General features: G+C 54.9%; 7 protein-coding genes across 7 annotated transcripts; 1 reads left to right on the top strand and 6 right to left on the bottom strand.

Moving 5' to 3' along the window:
* Positions 1–289: 289 nt before the first annotated feature.
* MFIFM68171_04931 (uncharacterized protein) lies at positions 290–2,051 on the top strand (the record flags this gene model as incomplete). The annotated part of the gene is made up of 6 exons (XM_071060351.1): positions 290–399; positions 455–695; positions 764–814; positions 883–1,197; positions 1,265–1,445; positions 1,516–2,051. The coding sequence occupies 6 exons, from the start codon at positions 290–292 to the stop codon at positions 2,049–2,051; spliced, it is 1,434 nt and encodes a 477-aa protein (XP_070916452.1).
* Positions 2,052–3,059: 1,008 nt separating this feature from the next.
* On the bottom strand, positions 3,060–3,902 carry MFIFM68171_04932 (uncharacterized protein; the record flags this gene model as incomplete). The annotated part of the gene is made up of 1 exon (XM_071060352.1): positions 3,060–3,902. The coding sequence occupies one exon, from the start codon at positions 3,900–3,902 to the stop codon at positions 3,060–3,062; it is 843 nt and encodes a 280-aa protein (XP_070916453.1).
* Positions 3,903–4,837: 935 nt separating this feature from the next.
* MFIFM68171_04933 (Alpha-galactosidase) lies at positions 4,838–6,735 on the bottom strand (the record flags this gene model as incomplete). Its single annotated transcript, XM_071060353.1, has 5 exons — positions 4,838–5,729; positions 5,805–5,945; positions 6,010–6,177; positions 6,236–6,290; positions 6,351–6,735. The coding sequence occupies 5 exons, from the start codon at positions 6,733–6,735 to the stop codon at positions 4,838–4,840; spliced, it is 1,641 nt and encodes a 546-aa protein (XP_070916454.1).
* A 2,733-nt stretch (positions 6,736–9,468) lies between these two features.
* On the bottom strand, positions 9,469–10,107 carry MFIFM68171_04934 (uncharacterized protein; the record flags this gene model as incomplete). The annotated part of the gene is made up of 2 exons (XM_071060354.1): positions 9,469–9,637; positions 9,704–10,107. 2 exons carry the CDS (start codon positions 10,105–10,107, stop codon positions 9,469–9,471), a joined length of 573 nt encoding a protein of 190 aa, XP_070916455.1.
* Positions 10,108–11,282: 1,175 nt separating this feature from the next.
* MFIFM68171_04935 (Carbohydrate-binding module family 1 protein) lies at positions 11,283–12,495 on the bottom strand (the record flags this gene model as incomplete). Its single annotated transcript, XM_071060355.1, has 4 exons — positions 11,283–11,320; positions 11,377–11,546; positions 11,600–12,252; positions 12,343–12,495. The coding sequence occupies 4 exons, from the start codon at positions 12,493–12,495 to the stop codon at positions 11,283–11,285; spliced, it is 1,014 nt and encodes a 337-aa protein (XP_070916456.1).
* A 2,061-nt stretch (positions 12,496–14,556) lies between these two features.
* Positions 14,557–15,834, bottom strand: MFIFM68171_04936 (Taurine hydroxylase-like protein SAT17; the record flags this gene model as incomplete). The annotated part of the gene is made up of 2 exons (XM_071060356.1): positions 14,557–14,720; positions 14,793–15,834. 2 exons carry the CDS (start codon positions 15,832–15,834, stop codon positions 14,557–14,559), a joined length of 1,206 nt encoding a protein of 401 aa, XP_070916457.1.
* A 1,355-nt stretch (positions 15,835–17,189) lies between these two features.
* MFIFM68171_04937 (4-O-methyl-glucuronoyl methylesterase) lies at positions 17,190–18,401 on the bottom strand (the record flags this gene model as incomplete). The annotated part of the gene is made up of 1 exon (XM_071060357.1): positions 17,190–18,401. One exon carries the CDS (start codon positions 18,399–18,401, stop codon positions 17,190–17,192), a length of 1,212 nt encoding a protein of 403 aa, XP_070916458.1.
* Between the last annotated feature and the right edge of the window lie 403 nt (positions 18,402–18,804).

Below are 18,804 nucleotides of genomic sequence, written 5' to 3' on the forward strand. Positions count from 1 at the left end.
CGGTACAACCAGGGCATGGTGAGATTTCTGAGGGGCGTATTGAGAGGCGCATGCCGTGTAACCCAGCGGAAGGGGAGGCCTCAGTGCGCGACGGTCTAGGCCCCAGCCCCATCGACACGCGATAATCTCCCAATTCTCCTCAGCTGAATTGCACAGCCTTCAATCGGGGCCCAAGAATCTCGTCGTTCTATGGCCCTCCATCCCACTCTTCCGTTCCTTTACGAAACGCAGAACAGCGCCAAAGACAAAAAAAAAAAAAAAAAAGAAAAAAGACAAGTTAGCCGGTGCGATGGGTTTCACAAATCTGTTCAAAAAGGGCGGATGGTCGGCTAAGATAAGCGAGTTCGATGAAGGGCTTCACGTGGTCCATGACGACCCTGCTAATCCCGCCGTTGTCGAGTGAGTTATGGGGCGCTGCCAGGATTTTGGGTTCACGCGGACTGAGTGCCTTTAGTATCGTCTTCATTCACGGGATTACAGGGAGCCCATTCCGGTCGTGGGCAAAAGACCCAGACCAGCCACCATGGATTGAGACCCTGCTGCCTGCCCAGATCCCCAGGGCACGAATCTTGACTTTCGGTTATCATGCTCACGTCTCCGGCGTCGGCTCTGGAGTGATTCTCTCTCTTCGGAATTTCGCCGAGAGCTTGATCTACGACCTTGCCCAGGACAGCCAGCGGAAGAGGGACCATTCAGTATGTGCCCCGACTTAACTAGTCCGACTCAAAAACGGAAAAGTGATGCTAACCTAGCGGGTTTCTAGAGACCTCTTATCTTCGTGTGCCATAGCATGGGTGGTCTCGTTCTTCAAAAGGCAAGCATTTCGTGGCCCCGGTCACTGGACTCCACCCGGCAGACGACTGACTGAGCGCTACTCTGCAGGCACTGATACTGGCAAACGAAGATCCCAATGAGAGAAGAAAGGCCATGTTCCGGTGTACCCATGGCATTGCCTTCTTCGGCACGCCCATGCGGGGGACCGACCTGGCCGGTCTCGCCAACGCTCTGCGGGCGCTATTCAGCATCGCCGGAGACACGAACAGGAGGCTGATGAGTGTGTTTGACCGGAGCTCCGAGGAGCTCCGAACCATTCAGATGTCGTTTCGTCGGCTCCTCAGATTGCCACGGCCGAACGGCCTCAAGGATCTCAACATCGTCTGCTTCTTCGAGGCGGTCACCATGTACCCCCTTGGTTTGGTGGATATGCCCTCTCCTCTCGTCATCTTCTGAAGCGGCGAGTCATTAACTGGGTTGTTTGGCGCAGATTGTTGACGAAGCCTCCGCTACGCTTGAGGATTATCCTCAACGCCCCATCACGGCCGACCACATCAACATGGTTAGGTTCTCGTCAGCCACCGACCCGGGCTTCAAGGCCCTGGTTGGGGCGCTCGAAAGCTGGGTGGAAGAACTAAACAATAGGGCTTATCCTATGGGTCTCTCGGCGGGTGAGGGTGTTGAGCTGTCTTCCTCTGCTCTCGCGGTAGTCCGTTTCTAACACTGGCGGGTCTTCCATAGATGGCTGGTTCCAACGCGGGGATAAGAGATACAATGACTATCTGGTGTCCGGATCCGGGAGTGTACAACTGGAGGATGCTATTTTTCTCTTCACAGAAGCCGCCAGACTAGCCGTCATCGCAAAGCCAAGGGACAGCGTCACATATGCCCGATCTCATCTTGGAATTGCTCGGTGCAAAAGAGAGTTGACGTTCAAAACATCATCGTCCTATGCCGAGTTGAAAAAGCACCTGGGCGAAGCCAGAACACACCTCCACCGGGCGTATAACGAAGCAGTGCGTATGAATAGCTCAGCACTCAAGCTCAGGGTGGAACTTGAGCTAGCAGTCATTGGTGCGCGGCAGGTGCAAGTAGAAGAAACCGAGTCACGCCTCGAGCCTGGGATTATTGCGTCTAAGCGTGAGGAGGTTCTGGGAGAGCTTTCCAAGGTCATTGAGAGCTGCACTGAGATGGGGAAGGAGGATTTCAGAGAGTACGGCACGAAGTGGTTGGTGAAACTAGGACGAGGGGCACCACAGACATCGGTCGAGTCATGATACCAAGAGAATTGTTATCGCCATCTGCCACTTCATGAGTTGGGGAAAACAGTCCCCAGATGGCAGGGTCCCTCTGATCAGAGGGACACAGTTGCTAGGATGGTGCCCCGGGGGGTGGAACTTGCTGTGGGCCCATTTTTCTTTCGCACCATAAGTAGGGCCGTCCTGGCCATTGCTCCTTAGACAGAACAATCAATTCAGCACTCTCTCTTTACACTTGTTGCAGGCTCAATTGACGAGCTTTCTTTGCGTGCAAAGTGATCTCCCTCTGACCAGAGGGAGCTGCACATGTTGTTTTGACCTTGTTTAGGCTGCAGGGACCCGATTTGTGGTGGTGTCGCCTGGCCTGTCTTGTCTATCTTGTCTGTCTGGCATTTGGCCGTCTTTGCCCTCCCCCTTGTTTTGGTGGGTATGTGGGTGTAGATGTGTGTTTCTGCACCATTTCATTCAGAACACCTCTGTAGAGAGTTGGACGCATGCGTGATAGTATTTGCATGCCGCCTCGCGAACCCAAGTGACAGCATCGCCGCCGCGCTTTGCACACCGAGAACATTGGCCTACGTCTAGCCCTCGCCACCTGGAAAAGCAAAACATATTTGATAAGGTTCCATCGCGGTTAACAACCCTTCAAACGCTTAGTATCCTCCATGACTGAGTATATCGGTGACACCGTCGCGGCCACCATACTCCGATTCCGTAAGCGTGGGCGCCCTCCGTGATCTCTGGGCTTCGATCCACGCACCGATGTTCTGCTCGGTCGATCGCGATGGATTACTGGAGGGCATTCGGGGCGTCTCCCGTAGCGGCACAGAGCCCGATGGCGACGGTTGTTGGAGATATACGGGAACCGGCTGTGGCAATGCAGGCGGTTTGGGAGAGCGGCGTCTCCAACAATACCAAAAGATTCCCGCCGTCGCGAGAACAGCCACTACGGCACTGACGACAATGCCGGCCAATGCGGCGGCGCTTATCCCACCGCTCGAAGGGGATCCATCACCAACGGTCGGGTTACCGTTCGATCCGGTCTCGGTGGGGTGGCCTGTGGATAGTAGTCCAAGTCAGAACGAAGTCTATCGCTGTGTAGCACTTGTCAGGGAGAAGTGGGCCCTTACCATTCGTGCTCGATCCACCAGGAGTCGCCGCGGTGTGGCTCTCGTCAACCCCATTGCTGTCGGTTGGCACAGCCTGCCTGGCGGCATTGCAGTAACTCCCGTACAACGAGACAGCCGACGCAATCTCAGCTGTATTTCCCGGGCACCATTCATTGACACAGGAGGTAAGGTGGCTGTTCGCCTCGGTGGTCAAGTCTGGGCGACACAAGCAGTCGTCGTAGGCGGGGCTGGCGGTGCACTGCAATGCCCGGGGCAGGTTGGTGCCGCCGTCGGGGGGCCGGCTCATCATGCAACCCCGGACGCAGTCGCGCTGCGCCGCCATCTCGTTGTCCGAGTCAAGCGACACGGTGGCGGCGCTCGTGACAACGGTGAGGTCACCGGCGCAGTAGTGGTCGTAGAGGGAGAGCGCGGCGGAAAGGTCGGCCGTCTTGTTGCCGCAATAGCTGCTGATACACGTCGCCATGCCGGCCGAGACCTCGGCGGCCATGGCGGTCCGGCAGTAACACGAATCAAGCATCGGCACAGTGCAGCCCAGGTCACGGATGACACCGGGCGCGCCATCGGTGTGAGGGCCGATGAGGCATTGCTGGACGCAGGTTCGCTGCACGCTGTAGGCCGTGTAGGTGCTGAGACTGACGGTTGGGTCTTGTGCCGAGGCGCGCGGGGTGAGGAACACGAGACAGAAGATAACGCTCGTGAGCGCGCAAAGGGGCGGCCGGACATGCGTGAGTTGGTCCATCGCGGGCACATGTCGAGATGCAAGGGGTCGGAACAGGCAGAGAGCGCTGTGGGCTCTGAAGTCCCGTAGATATTCATTTGCAGCATTGCGAGCATTTCCTCCTTTTCTGCGACCTGCAGGACTCTAATGACAATGAAAGCGCCCGTGATAGGCATTTTTGTGGTGAGCTGAAAAATTGTGGCGTGTTGGAAGTACCGGTACTTTGGCATCTGGAACTGTCCGCGGCAGGGATTCCTGCAGCCCTCGTCCCAAAATCTCACTGCCGTCCGACCTAAACCAGAGGACGTCCCCTCAGACCCAGGAGATATCTTGGTACACTGTAGGCCAACAGCGCTGTACCCTCTTTGCCAGGAGCCGCGCAAGGGGTACCGATTTAGCATAGAGTGTGCCGATGTTACCATTTTTTTTTTTTTTTTTTGGAATACCTGCTAGCTGCTCATCGCTTGCACTTACAGGGTAATGTAACCCTATGGGCCTGAGCGGAGTTAGGGTTGTACTTGCCAAGGCGAGTGAGGGGTTCCCTACATTTGATACTGAAGACGTTCTAGAAGAGATTAACATTTCTACTGCTCAGCAACTTAAGTTTGCTCCGTCCATATGTCAACGGCGGCCATACCGCATCGTACATACGTACAGTACCATCTGTCGAAGAGAATGCTCCGCCGGAATGCCGCAGGAGCCTCTACGGCCCCTCGCCATAGCGGTCTAACACATCCCCTCTTAACTCTTCTCACTTCGACGTCACACTCCCAGCCGTCCGATATGTCCCTTCTCTATCGGATCAATCCTGACACGGCCACCTCCCACGGCAAAACCCTCTCCAACCTCTGATCTACCAGGCAGTCAATCTCGCAGATCGTCAAGCGATAGAAGGGTTTGCGGCAAAGGTTTGTCTTCAAATAATATTTTACTAGTTAAACCGCAGAGGCAACAGCTTACTCAAACACCTCAAACCCAACCAAATCTGGAGCCCAACCACCGTTCTGCTGAGATCGGAATATGAGCTGATTGCTCGAGCCCGCTTGAAAACCATCAACTTCGATCATCATCCTCCCGGTCTCGAACCAGTCTCCACCGGAGAGCGGGAACGCCCAGCGCTTCGCAGCACCACCGTTGACGGAAATGGTCATGTTCCTCGTGTTGGTCCCCCACCCCCAGGCCGTCCCGAATGCGTATTCGTAGTGGATATAGTCGATACCTATCAACTTCCTCCCCGCCGTAGTGGCTCTGATGGAATTGAAGGTTGCGCTGGCACCGGCTCCGAGGTTGCCGATTTTGCGCTGCGTGGGGGCACACTCAGCGTCACCACAACTGACAAGGTTAGCCGAGCCTGAGAGGCTCGCGTTTGCGGCGGAGTAGTATCCCACCGACGCGGGCAGTGCGGTGGTTTGGATGTCGGACAGGACGAAGAGCTTCAGCTGGTGTCCCGTTAAATTGACGGTTTGTCGTCCGGAGATGGTACCGATGTCCGCCGCGGCCCACACATCCCTAGCGGTCGCAGACGCTACTCCGATGACACGCAAGTCAAATTGAACCGTCTGAGACTGGTTCCTCCAGTTCGCGATGCCCAAAACTTTCCGCCCACCGGAGAGGTCCCCGGCCCAGATGTCCCACTCCTCCTGGGTGTAGCGGAGGACGAGGGTGGCCGGTTTGGCAAGAGGATCCTGGTTGATAGCAATTACCTCCCTGTTAGAGAGAATGTCTATGGACTCTCTTGGGGTTTGTTGAGTATTGACTGGGCAGCCAATGAGAAGAGGCGATTTGTTTATAGCCCACATGCCGAAGTGAAAACGCTCCTCTTCTAAGGAGAGAGCGCGAAGGCCGACGCTAGGAAATCGTCAAGTTTAGTACGCTATCCTGTGAGACTGGGTATTTCAGGAGGTACTTTCAAGTGGCACTTACATGAGCATGTCCATGTCCGCGAAGGCACCGACTCTTGTATGTTTGGCATGCGAGATGACCTGGTTAGTAATCCGCCAGATGCTGCGCCAGGCGTTGTAGATGTCATTGCTGATTCTCCACGTGTTTCCGATAGCCGATGCCCTTCTCACACTGTCAACAATTTCACGATTTATCTTTCTCGAAGACCATAGACAAGGGAGCTCACCAGGTCTGCACATTCTCTCCTATGCCCCATTGGCAGACATAGTAGGCAATATCACGGTTGACAGTATCCAAAACAGCAGCCATCTTTTGAAATCTGGCCGGAGATTTGGCTTCGGCTGAATCTCCGTCCACCATCTGGTTACGAGATGTTGAATAGCAGTTATCATATCTGAATACCGGTTTGTAAGCTCGTTTGACTTCCATAGACAAGTATTCAGGGTTCTAACTTTAGTGAATCCCCTCCCCACTCCGCAAAGGTGCGAGCGTCTACCTCTTCGTATCCTAAACGATATGTCAACCGTGTTTGTTTAAACAAGTCTGTGTTGGTGACGATTTTCTTACCAAGAGACGCTGGAAGGTCAGTGGAGCCGCATTGAAAGTAGCCAGCACCCGAGTACAAGCCGAATTTCAAACCGAGTCCGTGGAGGAAGTCGCCGAGCTCCTTACCACCGCCGGATGGAAACCTAGCCCGGTCCCACTGAAGGCGTCCCTGCGCATCGCGGGTTCTCGAAAGCCAGCCGCAGTCCGTCGTGACCTGGGTGTAGCCAAGGGCGGCGAGTCCCAGGTTTACCAACCCTTGAGCATTGCTCTTTATAATCTGTTCCGTGGGAGAGCAGCTATATGTATTGTAGCTGTTCCATCCCATGGGAGGTGTGGGAGACCGCGCCAGTCTGGCATCGGCCAGGCCTGCGGCAGCCGCGAGGAGAGAAAGCCAAGACGATAACATGACAACCAGTTTCTACACTTCAAACAATACAAGGGCACGCCTCGATACCTCAGATTGAGTGTCACTCTAGCTACATTGCGTAGGCCTAAAAAGATCTTATATATGTACTCAACAAAACCAAAGCAGCATAGGTGAGGGGCGACCCTCCATGCTCCCCAACCCTTATTGTAGAATATCTACCTCCATACCGTGTTGATTGGCGCGCTTACATGAACCTGCTATTGCTTTACCAGATTCTTACCTTCAAAGTCACGCATATACATGGAGCATTGTTACAAACTGACCGTGCAATCGCGGTGCGGATCAGATGACAATAGGTGCTGGTTATTGTTCTTAACCGCACCAATCCGTTTTCACCGGGATCTCGGAACCAAGCTATAATTACCGAATGCAACCAAGAATTTCGCGGTCAAACTCATAGCGCCGTTCTCTGCCATCCAGACGGACAAACAAGCGTATGGCTCCTATACGTTATATGGCCACCAATCATATTCGCAATACGTGAACGGGAGGGTGCTAAGGTGACCGGACCCAACATGTCCCTCTAACTACGGTCAACTATATGTCCGACGGCGTAAAGAGCCATTGAACCGATACGGGGATCGTTTGGCTTCGCTACCGTTCGCGAAGCCACTATTGCGAAGTATGCTCCCCCGGCTGCTCGGGACCACTAACCTAGCTTCCGGGCAAATCGCCATATTCTACAGGTCTTAGATGCAAACGCCATTTAGCTCCTTGCAGATGCAAACCTTCGACATTTTAGGCCGAGCTCGAAAACGGACCTGGCGAACAGCCTAGTCGCCTCTCGGCAGGAGCGGCTGTCCTACGGGCAGATATGGTGTGCGCCTATCCCTTACGAGAGGAAGGAATCCATTGTTTGGGAGTTTTACAAGGCCTTTTAGGATACAAATACACTGCCGATTATACACCTGCAGGATCCGTTATCGAAAGTTTGGTAACCTGAATCTCAGCTCCAGCTGTTAATTAGATGAAGACGCGCTTGGCTAGCAAATATGGAACACCCGGCCAAGGGATCAGCTTAAATAGCCGAGGTTGCTCGACCTAGGCTAGTTAAGAGTCTTAGGGCTGTGGGCGTCGGCGGACACTGACTTTACTACCCGGTGCTTTTGCCCACTAACGGAGCAACTACGGAGTATCTATCGCACCTTGACGCCTTGCCGGCGAGGGCTTGTTTGATGGCAAGGCCAATTGGTGCACACCGTTGAATGATACGGATTGTATGGGCCTTAATTTGGGGGATGGTGTTGATATACGCGCATCAAATTTCCAACCTCCAAGCGTCATTGCAGAGAATGTCTAAGGTAGGTAGGTAATTCAGGTAGGTCTGGACGGCCGCGGTGCCGATAAAAGATTTTTTTTCTTATCATCTGAGATTCCACTAAGGTAACAGTAGAATATAACTAGTTCCGTCGTCTGTATTTGGCATCTTCGTCCATTACATTGTATACGGACGACGTAATTACAGGGCAGATTTGGATTCATGCATCTGGTTGAAGCGGCAGTCGCCGTACGCATAGTGGCGGTCGGTCCGAATGCTCGGCCCCGATCCTAACTAAATTCCTCACTGCTTCTCTAATTCACTATCTATGCAGTGTTCGCGGAGATCGATTCGCCTAATATCTACCTGAATTATCGCTCTAATCGGATGTGGCATGTGGTGAGTTCGCCGCCCATCCCATCAGATAGCGTAGGTACGTAAGGTAGTCTACCCCGCGATACTGTAGATTCTCCTTGGCGAGTTTTCTCGCAGCATGGATGCAGGATTTGTAACCAGGGCACGCTGTTGTTGTCTCGGCAAAGAGAGTATGCACTATCCAATTGCCCGGCCCACTTACCAAGCGGCTCCGATCAATAAGTAGGGTTAACCGATTCCCTAACATGGCGGTGTCCAAGCTGCTGAGCGCATCTGTGAACTTCACTATTTACCTTCACTATAGCTTCGCCCCAGTCCGTCACCTTACGGGCTGCTACGCAGAGTCGGTCGACATAATTTCGTCCTTGATACGTCCACTGCTAATGCTGGACCCTGTCTTCATCCCAGAAGCGGCTTACCGTCTTCAGAAGCACGACAGTTTTACATCTTTCGGGTAAAGGCCTAGGAGCCTGCTGGTATCCCCTCTGGGATGGTTCGAAAATGTCTGATGACCTGCGAATCCCCGCTCTACTAGTTTAAACCTTGTATCTATATTAATGATATCTTTGTATAACTACTATTTCCTTGGCTTACTTTTATCTATATGGAGTTGCGGTTCTAATAAGTGTTAGTTTTCAGGTGGTATATTGGAATGGGTGTCCCGTAAGTAGGTACGTCAACTTAAGAGCTTTGTTGGGTTAGCCATAATTCACATGGGCTATGTGGAGTTGGGAAAAGCTAACTGCTAGATCTGCCTTGGAAGTTTGGCGTGTAATGATCTAAGGTGTTGAATTCTGTGGAAGCCTGATGGACATGCAAAGTTGTAGGTCCCGAATCTTCGAATGACATAGGACCACGAGCAGCTTCTCCATCCTCAACTGGATTCGTACTCTGCAGTACTTCATCATGGGCATGAATTAAACACTATTAAAGATCCTTTATCCAACTCCTTTTCGGAAAGACCAACAATCCAGCAACTAATTACGCCAAGCCCACACGATACTATCATCAAGTCTATACATGCGTCCAGTCGAATCATTACCTGAACACATTAAGCACTCGTAACGCCCATATATACCTCACGCAACAGCTGACATCTCAAAGGGCACGATCCTTGTCTCCTCGACGGGCGCACACTTGATTTCCCGGCTGGAGTAAATCTGGCCCATTGTCCAGTTGGGGTTCTGGTAGGTCATCTCGGTGCAGTCGAGCACAAAGTTGGTCTCGCCACGGCCGGTGAACGTAATTCTTGATTTTGTTTTGTTAGCTTCCGAAATCCGATATCCGTGGGAGAAGCCGAAAACATAAACTTACGGCCACTGCGGATCCTGATCTGTGCAAGTCCACGTCTGGTTAAGGCCCACCCTGCCGGTGGCCCGATCGAAATCAAAGCTCGTCCTTCCGTTGCGCCCCGCGCCCTCGTCGTCGCACTGGTACGCCATGGTGCCGTAGAAGAAATCGCTGAGCTGGTTGCTCTGGGCCTGGCAGTGCGTCGTGGATTGGTCGGCCGGGTTATACAAATCGAATGAGACGTAGCCCCACGAGTTCTGATGGGCGGGCGTGGTGAAGATGTACGAGGCGTGGAAGTCAAACTGGCGGGCGAGCCAGGCGAACGATTCGAACGAGGTTGTGCTACAGGCAGCTTGTCGGGCCCGGACAGGCGAGGCCGAGACGGAGGTGGTGAGGAGGAATGCTGGGAGGAGGGGTAGAAGATGCATTTTGATGGGCGCTAATAGGTGTACAATACTGAGGTTTTGCGGCTTCAAGCTTTCGTGGTGAAGTTGAAGCCGTGAAAGGGCTGAGAGACAGGAGCAGATTAATTATTGTTTTGATTGACGAGTGCAGATCTTTGGCAGGGCTGTTCGATCTGACTGGCATCCCGGGTCATCGCGCTCATTTATGTGCCCACCACCTCGAGCGCCACTGCAAGCCACCTCGCACTCCTCCGCATCCAGCCCCAGGAACAAGCTCGTGACGAACCAACCGGCGGCACCCGCTAGACATCGCCGCAGTGGACACCGCCACGGTGGGATTGTGGTCTTTACCTAAAGCGGCGTCATGGTTGCAGAGCGTCATGGTTGCAGATCCGTTCGTCTGCTTGTCAATACTTATGCCCTGGAGCGCTGCGAAACGCCGCCGGTTTGCTGATTGGGACCGAGGGATGAAAGAAAGCCGGTGGTTGGAGGCGGCAGCGCACCATGACCTCGATGTAACCCTTCGTGTTGATGCAAGGGCTTACGGTAAGGGAATGTCACCACCAGCCTTTTTTTTTTTTTTTTTTTTTTTTTTGGAGCTTTTCTCTCTTCGATCTCGTATTCAAGCGGCGCGCCACCATATCCAGATTGTAAGACGTCACGGTTGCAACCATGGAGGGGCAAACGAGTGGTTACAGGCGAGGAAGAGCGGCGCCGGTGGCTGACGAACGGGCTGCTTTGACCCGAAGCCGTGGAAGCTTGGCGAGCTTGGCATCTTCCAGGCCTTTTTGGGGCGGAAGCGGCCTGGTTACTGGCCCATCTTTCGATTATTCGGGACGCTCGACTGTTCACCGCCCTTCTGTTCAACGACACCAAACCCCCGGGTTCAGCCACCCGCAGATTCGGGGTCGCATTCTACATAGTAACGTGGCCTGGGCCTGGCCGTTTCCGGGCTGCAGATATTGCCTGATCATTCGGAAGAAACGCCTAGGTCCTCGACACGCCGAATCGAACGTTGAAGCACAACCACAGCGGATCCAGTCGAGACGCAAACACCCAATTCTGGAGAATGGTATATTTCGATCCTGTATCTTGTTTGCGGCACCGTGACATGCGGCTACGTAAAGTGTCCCTTGTTGAAAATTCCCTACCCACCCCGTATAGGTATCGTATCAGCCCCTCCCGTAAACAGACCACCTCTAGACACCCGTGGGAGATCCCGGAAGCACCTTGAGCCCTGTTCCAGAATGTTAGCAATGCTGCTGCTCTTATCAGCAACGACAATGTGCTTACAGCCGTCAATCGGCTCGTCCACCACCGTGGGAACCTTGCACTGGTTCATGGCCGAGATGCTCTGTGTCTTGAGGGTTGGGCAGTTGACATAGCACGGCGAGTCCATGGCGCGCTGCAGCGAATCGCCCTTCCAGCCGAACATGTAATCGCCGTGGGAGCCATAGCCGGTGCTGCCAACGTGTTAGTCTCCGTCTTGCCGTCCCGTCACGCCAAGAGCACTCACGTGTCATCCATGGACCAGACGAACGGCTGCGAGCCATCCTCGGGCCACAGCTCCTCCGAGTTAAACATGGACGTATCCCAGATAGTCTCGTACATAAGCTGCGGTACGCGGACGGGGTGCGATTCCGGGCAGGGCCCGCCGCTCTCAAAGGTGCCCGTCTCCGGGTACGACATGTGGCTCATGTGGTCGGGCGAGTCGAGGTTCTTGCCGTCCCAGCACGTCGGGAACCGCACATTGGCCATGATGCCTGCCGGGCACGGCTTCTTGGGGAAGTCCATGGTCTCAGGGAAGCGCGTGCCCATATTCTCCAGGCACGTGTATGTGATCTGCCGGAACCGGGCCGCATCTTCCCTGCTGCGGTATGCCGCCTCGCCGATGAGCATGCGGAAGCCCGTCTTGAACGCCGTCACCTTGGACGTCTGCTGGTAGTTGGCCAGCCCGTCCTGCATGTAGTACACCGTCATGCCGCCCTCGGAGCCCTCAAAGCCGACATTGGGGATCTGAGGCACGCGGTGGTAGCTGCCGTTCCGGGCCTTGAAGAAGAGCACCGCAGTCCAGTAGTTGGAGAAGTCCTCGCTGAACTGGCACGTGGTGCATGTAGCTCTCTCGGCGATGTCGCCGGCCTCGGGGGCCATGGTAACGTTGAATGCATTCTGTTGCATCCCCAGACGGATCAGCCCAATTCCCGTTTCGCCCCCCGTTGCTATTTATTCAGCGCCTGAAACGTCTCGATTATTACTTACACCGCCGATGATTTGGTGAAGATGTGGGGATGGGTTCAGACCCGGCGTGACTAGGGGGTCTAGTCGTTCGACGACGAGCTGTGAGCAGCCGAACCGAAGCAGAGCCGACGCAGGCGCAACGAGCGCGAGCGCTGCGAGCGAGTTCCAATGCATCCTGTCCTTCCTTTCCGTGGTGCCTATTTCCGCAAGTTTTTTCTACGATCCGATTGGACTTCGGTCGACAGCTACTTCAAGACTCGAAGGCAGATCTCAGGAGTCTCCTGGTCAATACAGCAATGAACAACCACGACGGTGCGTGATGGGAGGGGGAAAGACGGCACGACGTGTTTATATAGTACACTTAGTGCGGGATAGTCCATGTGCTTTATCTACGAATTCCAATATCTGCTAAGTCTGCCCCTGAGCTCTCCACCAAGTTCATGAACATCTGCAGTGGGGCGTGGGAGCGGCACCGCAATCATCGACCCCTTGATCAACATGCTTGGGTGCGCATCTCGGCCCGGGACAGCTCGATAACGTTGGGTCTGCGTGGCGTCGAAACGCCTGGCGTTCCTGAGTGTGAACCGGGGTTGACTTTTGCCCCCAAATGCCGGTGTATAGCTGGGTTGCTATGCAATCTATTCACTTTCCACGGGCGGCTGTTCCCCTAATTTCCCGCCGAACCAAACCCCGCACCAGGCACAGAATTTCGCGGTCGTTGGGGAACAGCTTTTCCTGATTGGTCTCCGAGTCCCGTCTGGGCCAATATATACTGCCATTTTTCCGGTCTGGAGGCTTTGATTGTCGCTTCTATGCCTTGCCTCCTATTCCCATGGGTGAGCGGAAAGGCACGAGGCCACGGTCCGCCGATATTGCTCTGACATCAACCATCCGCTGCCACTGCCTTTTGTATTGGCTGATTCCTTTCAGCCTGTCGCGACCGAGGGTCTCGATGTCGCCGAATCACTTCGGAAGCCTGATGGAAGCTTGGCGGCTTCCATGGCATACCCAGCGGTTCTTTTGGTGTGTGTTCCGTAGCATCAAGCCAGCCCTGCTGTGTAGAGCGTTCTCCACGCCTTTCCTCATGAGCTCCGACGTCGACACCGAGCCCGCAGTGTTGCTGGAGACGCATTTCCCCCAGCATCTCAACTGTGGCCACGCCGTTTCGAGGCGATGAGTCAGCAAGGTTCTTTGCGCAGCTGATCGACATGCCGAGCTGCTTTTGTCAACAAGTCTAGAATACAGCTGGATGTCAAATTATCGGCATTGTTCTGAGTGGGCAACGTCTCCCAGTAGTCCCATCATTTGACCATCATGAAACCTTCACAAGACTTGAGGATGTGGAAGCCGCTAGGGCGCGGGTACAGCTTTCCATACCGCCAGCAGACCCTCATGGCCGCCATGTGAATCCCACTGAATGTCTGCAGCCCAAGGATTGAAAAGTGCCCATTCCAGATGCTTGCAGCCTAGCATCTAACACACCTTTCAAACGCCGCCCTGTCCGGAAAGAACGCATCTATCTCCCGGAGATGAGGCCGAGTTGGCACGGTCTCGAGCGCCCCCTGCATACCACAGGCTCTGGATATCTGGCTGGGTCGCTAGTTGCCATCTTGTTCTCGGTGTATTAGTTCATCGCTTCGATGCACTTGTCCCCTTTCAGTACAACAAGTGCATAGTAGTAGGACAGAAACTGCTAGAAAGGGTGGGATTGCTTCAGTTGCTGTATTAACTCATATTAAGACGGCAAACACTAGCATGCCGGCCAGGATCTGCCCCGACTAATGCACCAACGCTGGCAACATCATTTGGGAATACAGGTCACTTAGACATTGCAGAGGCGCACGTGGCGATCTCTGTACTAGTACTTGTCAACTAACGTCTCCGAGAGAGATCCACGACCTGCATGATCAGCGGTTCGCACGGAAGCGGTGGAAATCCCACGTATGTATGTGTCACAATAACTAAAATTCCTTACCGGGCTTTGATATAACAGTCTGCCCTGGAACACGGTACCTCCAATCTCAGCCTAATAACCACGTGGCGGAATCAACAGAGCCTCTTGTCAATAGATGTATCCCTTAGGGGCTTCCTAATGTGTACTTCACTGGCACGATGCTCTGGAGAATCATGATCATGGTAAAGTGCAATTACAACATACCAATTGTGCAGTGACCCATGATTATTATGCAAAATTTTGGTGAAATTACTCACCGGCGGCGATCACAAATACACCGTTTACTCCGCATCCAAGGGTGCACTAGGTGGCGTGTCATCCACCTGAACTCCTCCCCGCTTCTTTTCATGGTTATCTGGCATGGGGAGCGCCCAGCCGCCTTCACCCTCCGGAGTAGCAAGCCATAGCCGGAGGAGATGCCGCCGCGGAGCAGGTGGCGCGAAATCTGCAAAGAAGACATTATCAGCATCCGGAGTACACGAAAACCAAAACTGGCGCACACAAAACGGAGACTCACCTTTGTACGCCGTCCTAGCATGCAGAATATGAGCATTGCTCAGGAACTGGATATCCCCCACCTCCAGCACCATATGCAGCGCCTCCCGCTGGCACGTCTCCTCCAGGATCTGCATCGCGCGCACCTGCTCCTCGCTCAGGGGGGGCACCAAGCCGGCATCGGAAAACCTCGCCAGCGACCTGACATAGTAAGGATCCCACTTGCAGTACACCCTCTGCTTCCCGCCATTCTCGATGTACATGACGGGCTGGCGGACCCACTCCTCCTGGCCGACCGACACCTCGCCCTTGCGGTCAAAGTACCACACGGGGCGGGTCAGCAGCTCGGCGACGTCCGGGTGGTCGCGCTGTAGGGCGTTCCAGACGCGGTGCACGCTGGCGACGTCGCTCTCGCCGCCCTCGCGGGCGCGGTGCACGCACAGCAGGCCGACGAGGTCGCCGTCGTCCGAGTGGAAGAACTGGCGCGCCGCCGTCCGGTAGATGCGCACCGCGTGGATCTGCGCCGGGTCGTCGCCCACGTCCTTGACGTGGCCCAGCACGTGGCCCCGCCCGTTCTGCGACACAAAGTACCCCAGGTACGTGCCCAAGCCCATGTACGCCACCGCGTTCTTGTGCGGCCCCCACCGGTCCGCGGGAAACCGCTTGAACAGCACGAAGCCCTTGCCGTTGAGCAGGTCCTCGCGCAGGCCGGTGAGGACGCCGCCGAGGTGGGGCAGCGGGAAGTTGGCCTTGGAGATGCCCGTCAGCGGCGTGCCGCTGGCGATGAAGGCGTCGGCGGCGGCGCTGAGCTCTTCGATTTCCGGGTCTGTCAAGGGATGTATCCACTGCTCGGGCCGGTCGGCGAAGTCGGCAGCCTTCCAGACCGTCGGCCCGGTGATCTCCTTGGGGAAGTCGGAGTAGGGCCTCAGTACGTCGTAAAGAGGTGGGTGCTGGCCTGATGTGCGGATGCCATCTGGGAAGATGTGTCGCGGGGCGTCGTCATTTCGCTTTGTTCCTTGCGGCAGCTGCTGCTGAGGCTCTTCGGCGAGAATTCCGGGGACCATGGTTGTTGTTTGGTTGGGTCCGCCGGTGTCTGCAGGGTGCTGGGGGGACGTTCGCGGGGGGTCTAGATTGCTAGTCCGGGATTTGGGTGAGTTTCTAATGAGCTCGGGCTGGTCATGGTGACGCTGCAGGCGGACGTGAGGAGAATATAAGTACCTTAAAGTAAGTACCTGACCTAATCCCCGCGCGACTGTCACGGCATCGCGAGTCTCGAACGCAGAATATGGCATCATTGCCCGATATGGAAGTTATCTACGGCCGAAACGGGGCGCTGCTATCCGATTCCTACTGGCTCGCCCATGCCGACAGTTTTACCAAGCCCGTTGAGGGCATGGATTACGAGATAGAATCCGCCGATTACGTGCTTCTAAGATCCATAACGCAGCGCGCTTCCCCGCATCACCAACGCCTATTAGCGGTCTAGACTAAGGCAATGGTGGGAATGCCACGACGAGAACCACGAGAGGGACGTCCAAAATTGGTTAGGGAAACTCCGCAATTGGTGACGGAACTGGGCAAGTTGTGACTGCATTTGTGCCGCGCCTTGGGAAAAGAGCCTCGGTAGGAGACAGTCCGGCAGTTAATTAGCAGCTCGCATCCGTCACAGGAACACGACTGGAGTGCTCGGCCTGGAACAAGAACAAAAGACCGAAGAGAAGCAGCAGTTGGCAATGAATGCTTAATGACTAGGTGGTCTTTGTTTATCCGCGCCCATCTGATTATCTTAGGTACATTTTACGGTTATTACTGTCGATATTCAGTCAGTCCTCGCAGAAGAATCAAAAAGAGCGAGAAGCAAGCAAAAAGAAGACGGAGAACACACCAGAGTGCTTCCTGGTTATTCAAATCCCAAGATCACACGTCGCCGAATCCCGTTTCCATCGCTGCCAGACTAATTCGATTGTTTGCGTACCAGAGACCCCCGTAGAAGAAGACCGTGGAGTTTTTTTCTGTGACACCTCCTGTCAGCGGCGTAAACTCGTATCTATACTACTGAGTTGGGCCGCGGCGGTGTCATGCCGGTGCGAATTATGCAGAATAAGGAGGACCGTCTTTTGGAAGACCCCATTTTGGCTTCTAAAAAACGCCTTAATTTTGATAGCCACCCGACTTGACCTCTCCCGCCATAACAGCAGTTAGATGTAAGAACGGGGGACGAAATAGCTATGATCCTCACTACGCCCCAATCATCGCTGTGACATAATGGGAAGGTGTCTCGTATGCATCGTGTGGCCCAGTGCTGATCTTCAACTAAGTACCCCCCTATTTCACTCAACCCGCTATCCAACCAAGTGTGGAGGACAACTCTCACCCGACCGAGACACCCTACTAGGCTTACTCTTGGCCTACTCAAGGGCTACTCCAGCTTGGGAGTTGTCCAACTATATGCCGGCCTGATACCCGAGAAGTCCGGCGGTGTGTTTTTCAACTCAATGACATCGGTATCGAATTGTACCCCTTTTTCCTTCACCAGGAACTTCCGAATGTACGCATCCAGCAATTCCTGCTGCGTCGCGGGAAACTGACAGAGATTATGGCCGCCGTGCAGCGACACGGCCATCCTATCCGCCAGCCCGAGCGCCTCGTACACCTTCTTGGTCGCGCCCATGCACTGGAAGCTCGAGCGGGGCTGGTTGTACTGGATGTCGTCCTGCAGGACGAGGATGGCCCTGGGGGCGACGAGCGCGGCCACCGAGTGCCTGTCGAACGGCAGCTCGTGCGGGTTGTCGTAGAAGCGCCTGAACGACGTCGCCTGGCCGTAATCCGTCTCGTAGGGGTCGCACTGCACCGTGTTGCAGATGTCATACCGCCCCTTGTCGTCGTCGCGCAGCCGGTAGCACGAGTCGGCGCTCGGCCCGGCCTCCTGGACGATGGTCAGGCCCACCCGCTCCTCGAAGCCGCCCACCGCCAGCGCCATCCGGCCGTAGCGGCTGCACCCCGTCACGCCAATCCGGGTTGGGTCGAGGGACGTCTGGCCCGCCGTGAGCTCGACCGCGTCGATGATCCGCGACACCGCCCAGATGCCGGCTGCCGTGGTGCCTGCGCCGTGGCCGGTGCCGTAGAGATCGTAAAAGAGGCCCCGGCGGGCCGGGGCGAAGCCTCTCTCAGCTCGGCCGACGGTATCGACCTGGAAAGTGATCGTCGCGATGTTCGAGGGGACAGGGAGGGTGCCGGCAGAAAGGTCGATGAGCGCGGGGTAGGGCGGTTTGCCGGTCGTGGGGTAGGTAATGTTGGCGTTGAAAGTGATAGTTTTGCTGTCGACGGCGATGGTGAGGACGAGCTGATTGCCATTGTTCACCGAGGCTTTGAGGGATGTTGGAGGGCCAGGGATGGGGCCGAATTCGTAGGTTTCTGCGAGCTGGGCCAGTTCGCTTCGCCGGCATGCCCATTCAGACTTCTTGGTGATACGCGTCCCTTGCACGGTGAGGAAGGGGTCTGGGAGTTCCCGAGAGCCTCGGGGCTGAGCCGGAGAAAGAGAGAAGTTGGCGGGAACGGGGGCGCATGGTGCAGCTGTGGATTGGCCGCTAGCAAGAGTGAACACGGATGTGAGTACGGCGGTCAACCTCATCATGATGCTGGACTGAGAGAGGAACAGGATGATACTGGTGTTGTGCCACGCATCCGTAACCCACGACTTGGGGTGAGTCGACGATGGCAACCAAGGTAATTAATATACCCGGACCCTTCTAGGGTACAGCGCTCGAAAACCAGTAGATCGTGCCATGGCCCAAACTTTCGTATATTAAAGTGTGGGGTTGCGGAGATTTATAATGTGGATGCACCTGTACTGTACATTTGTGGTACACATATCTATGTTGGTTATGTCTATCGTCGTCGGAAGTTGGGGTCCTTGTCCTCTTTGGCTAGCGCATCGGCAGGATGGCTGTTTAAGTCACGCCCCGGATTTAGACGTGCCGTGTCTTGCGACGTTGCAATCCATGTCAACACCTGCGCGGATCTTTTTGAACATC

Source organism: Madurella fahalii (genome assembly GCF_045866475.1).
Source record: "Madurella fahalii IFM 68171 DNA, scaffold_2, whole genome shotgun sequence".
Taxonomy (NCBI): Eukaryota; Fungi; Ascomycota; class Sordariomycetes; order Sordariales; genus Madurella; species Madurella fahalii.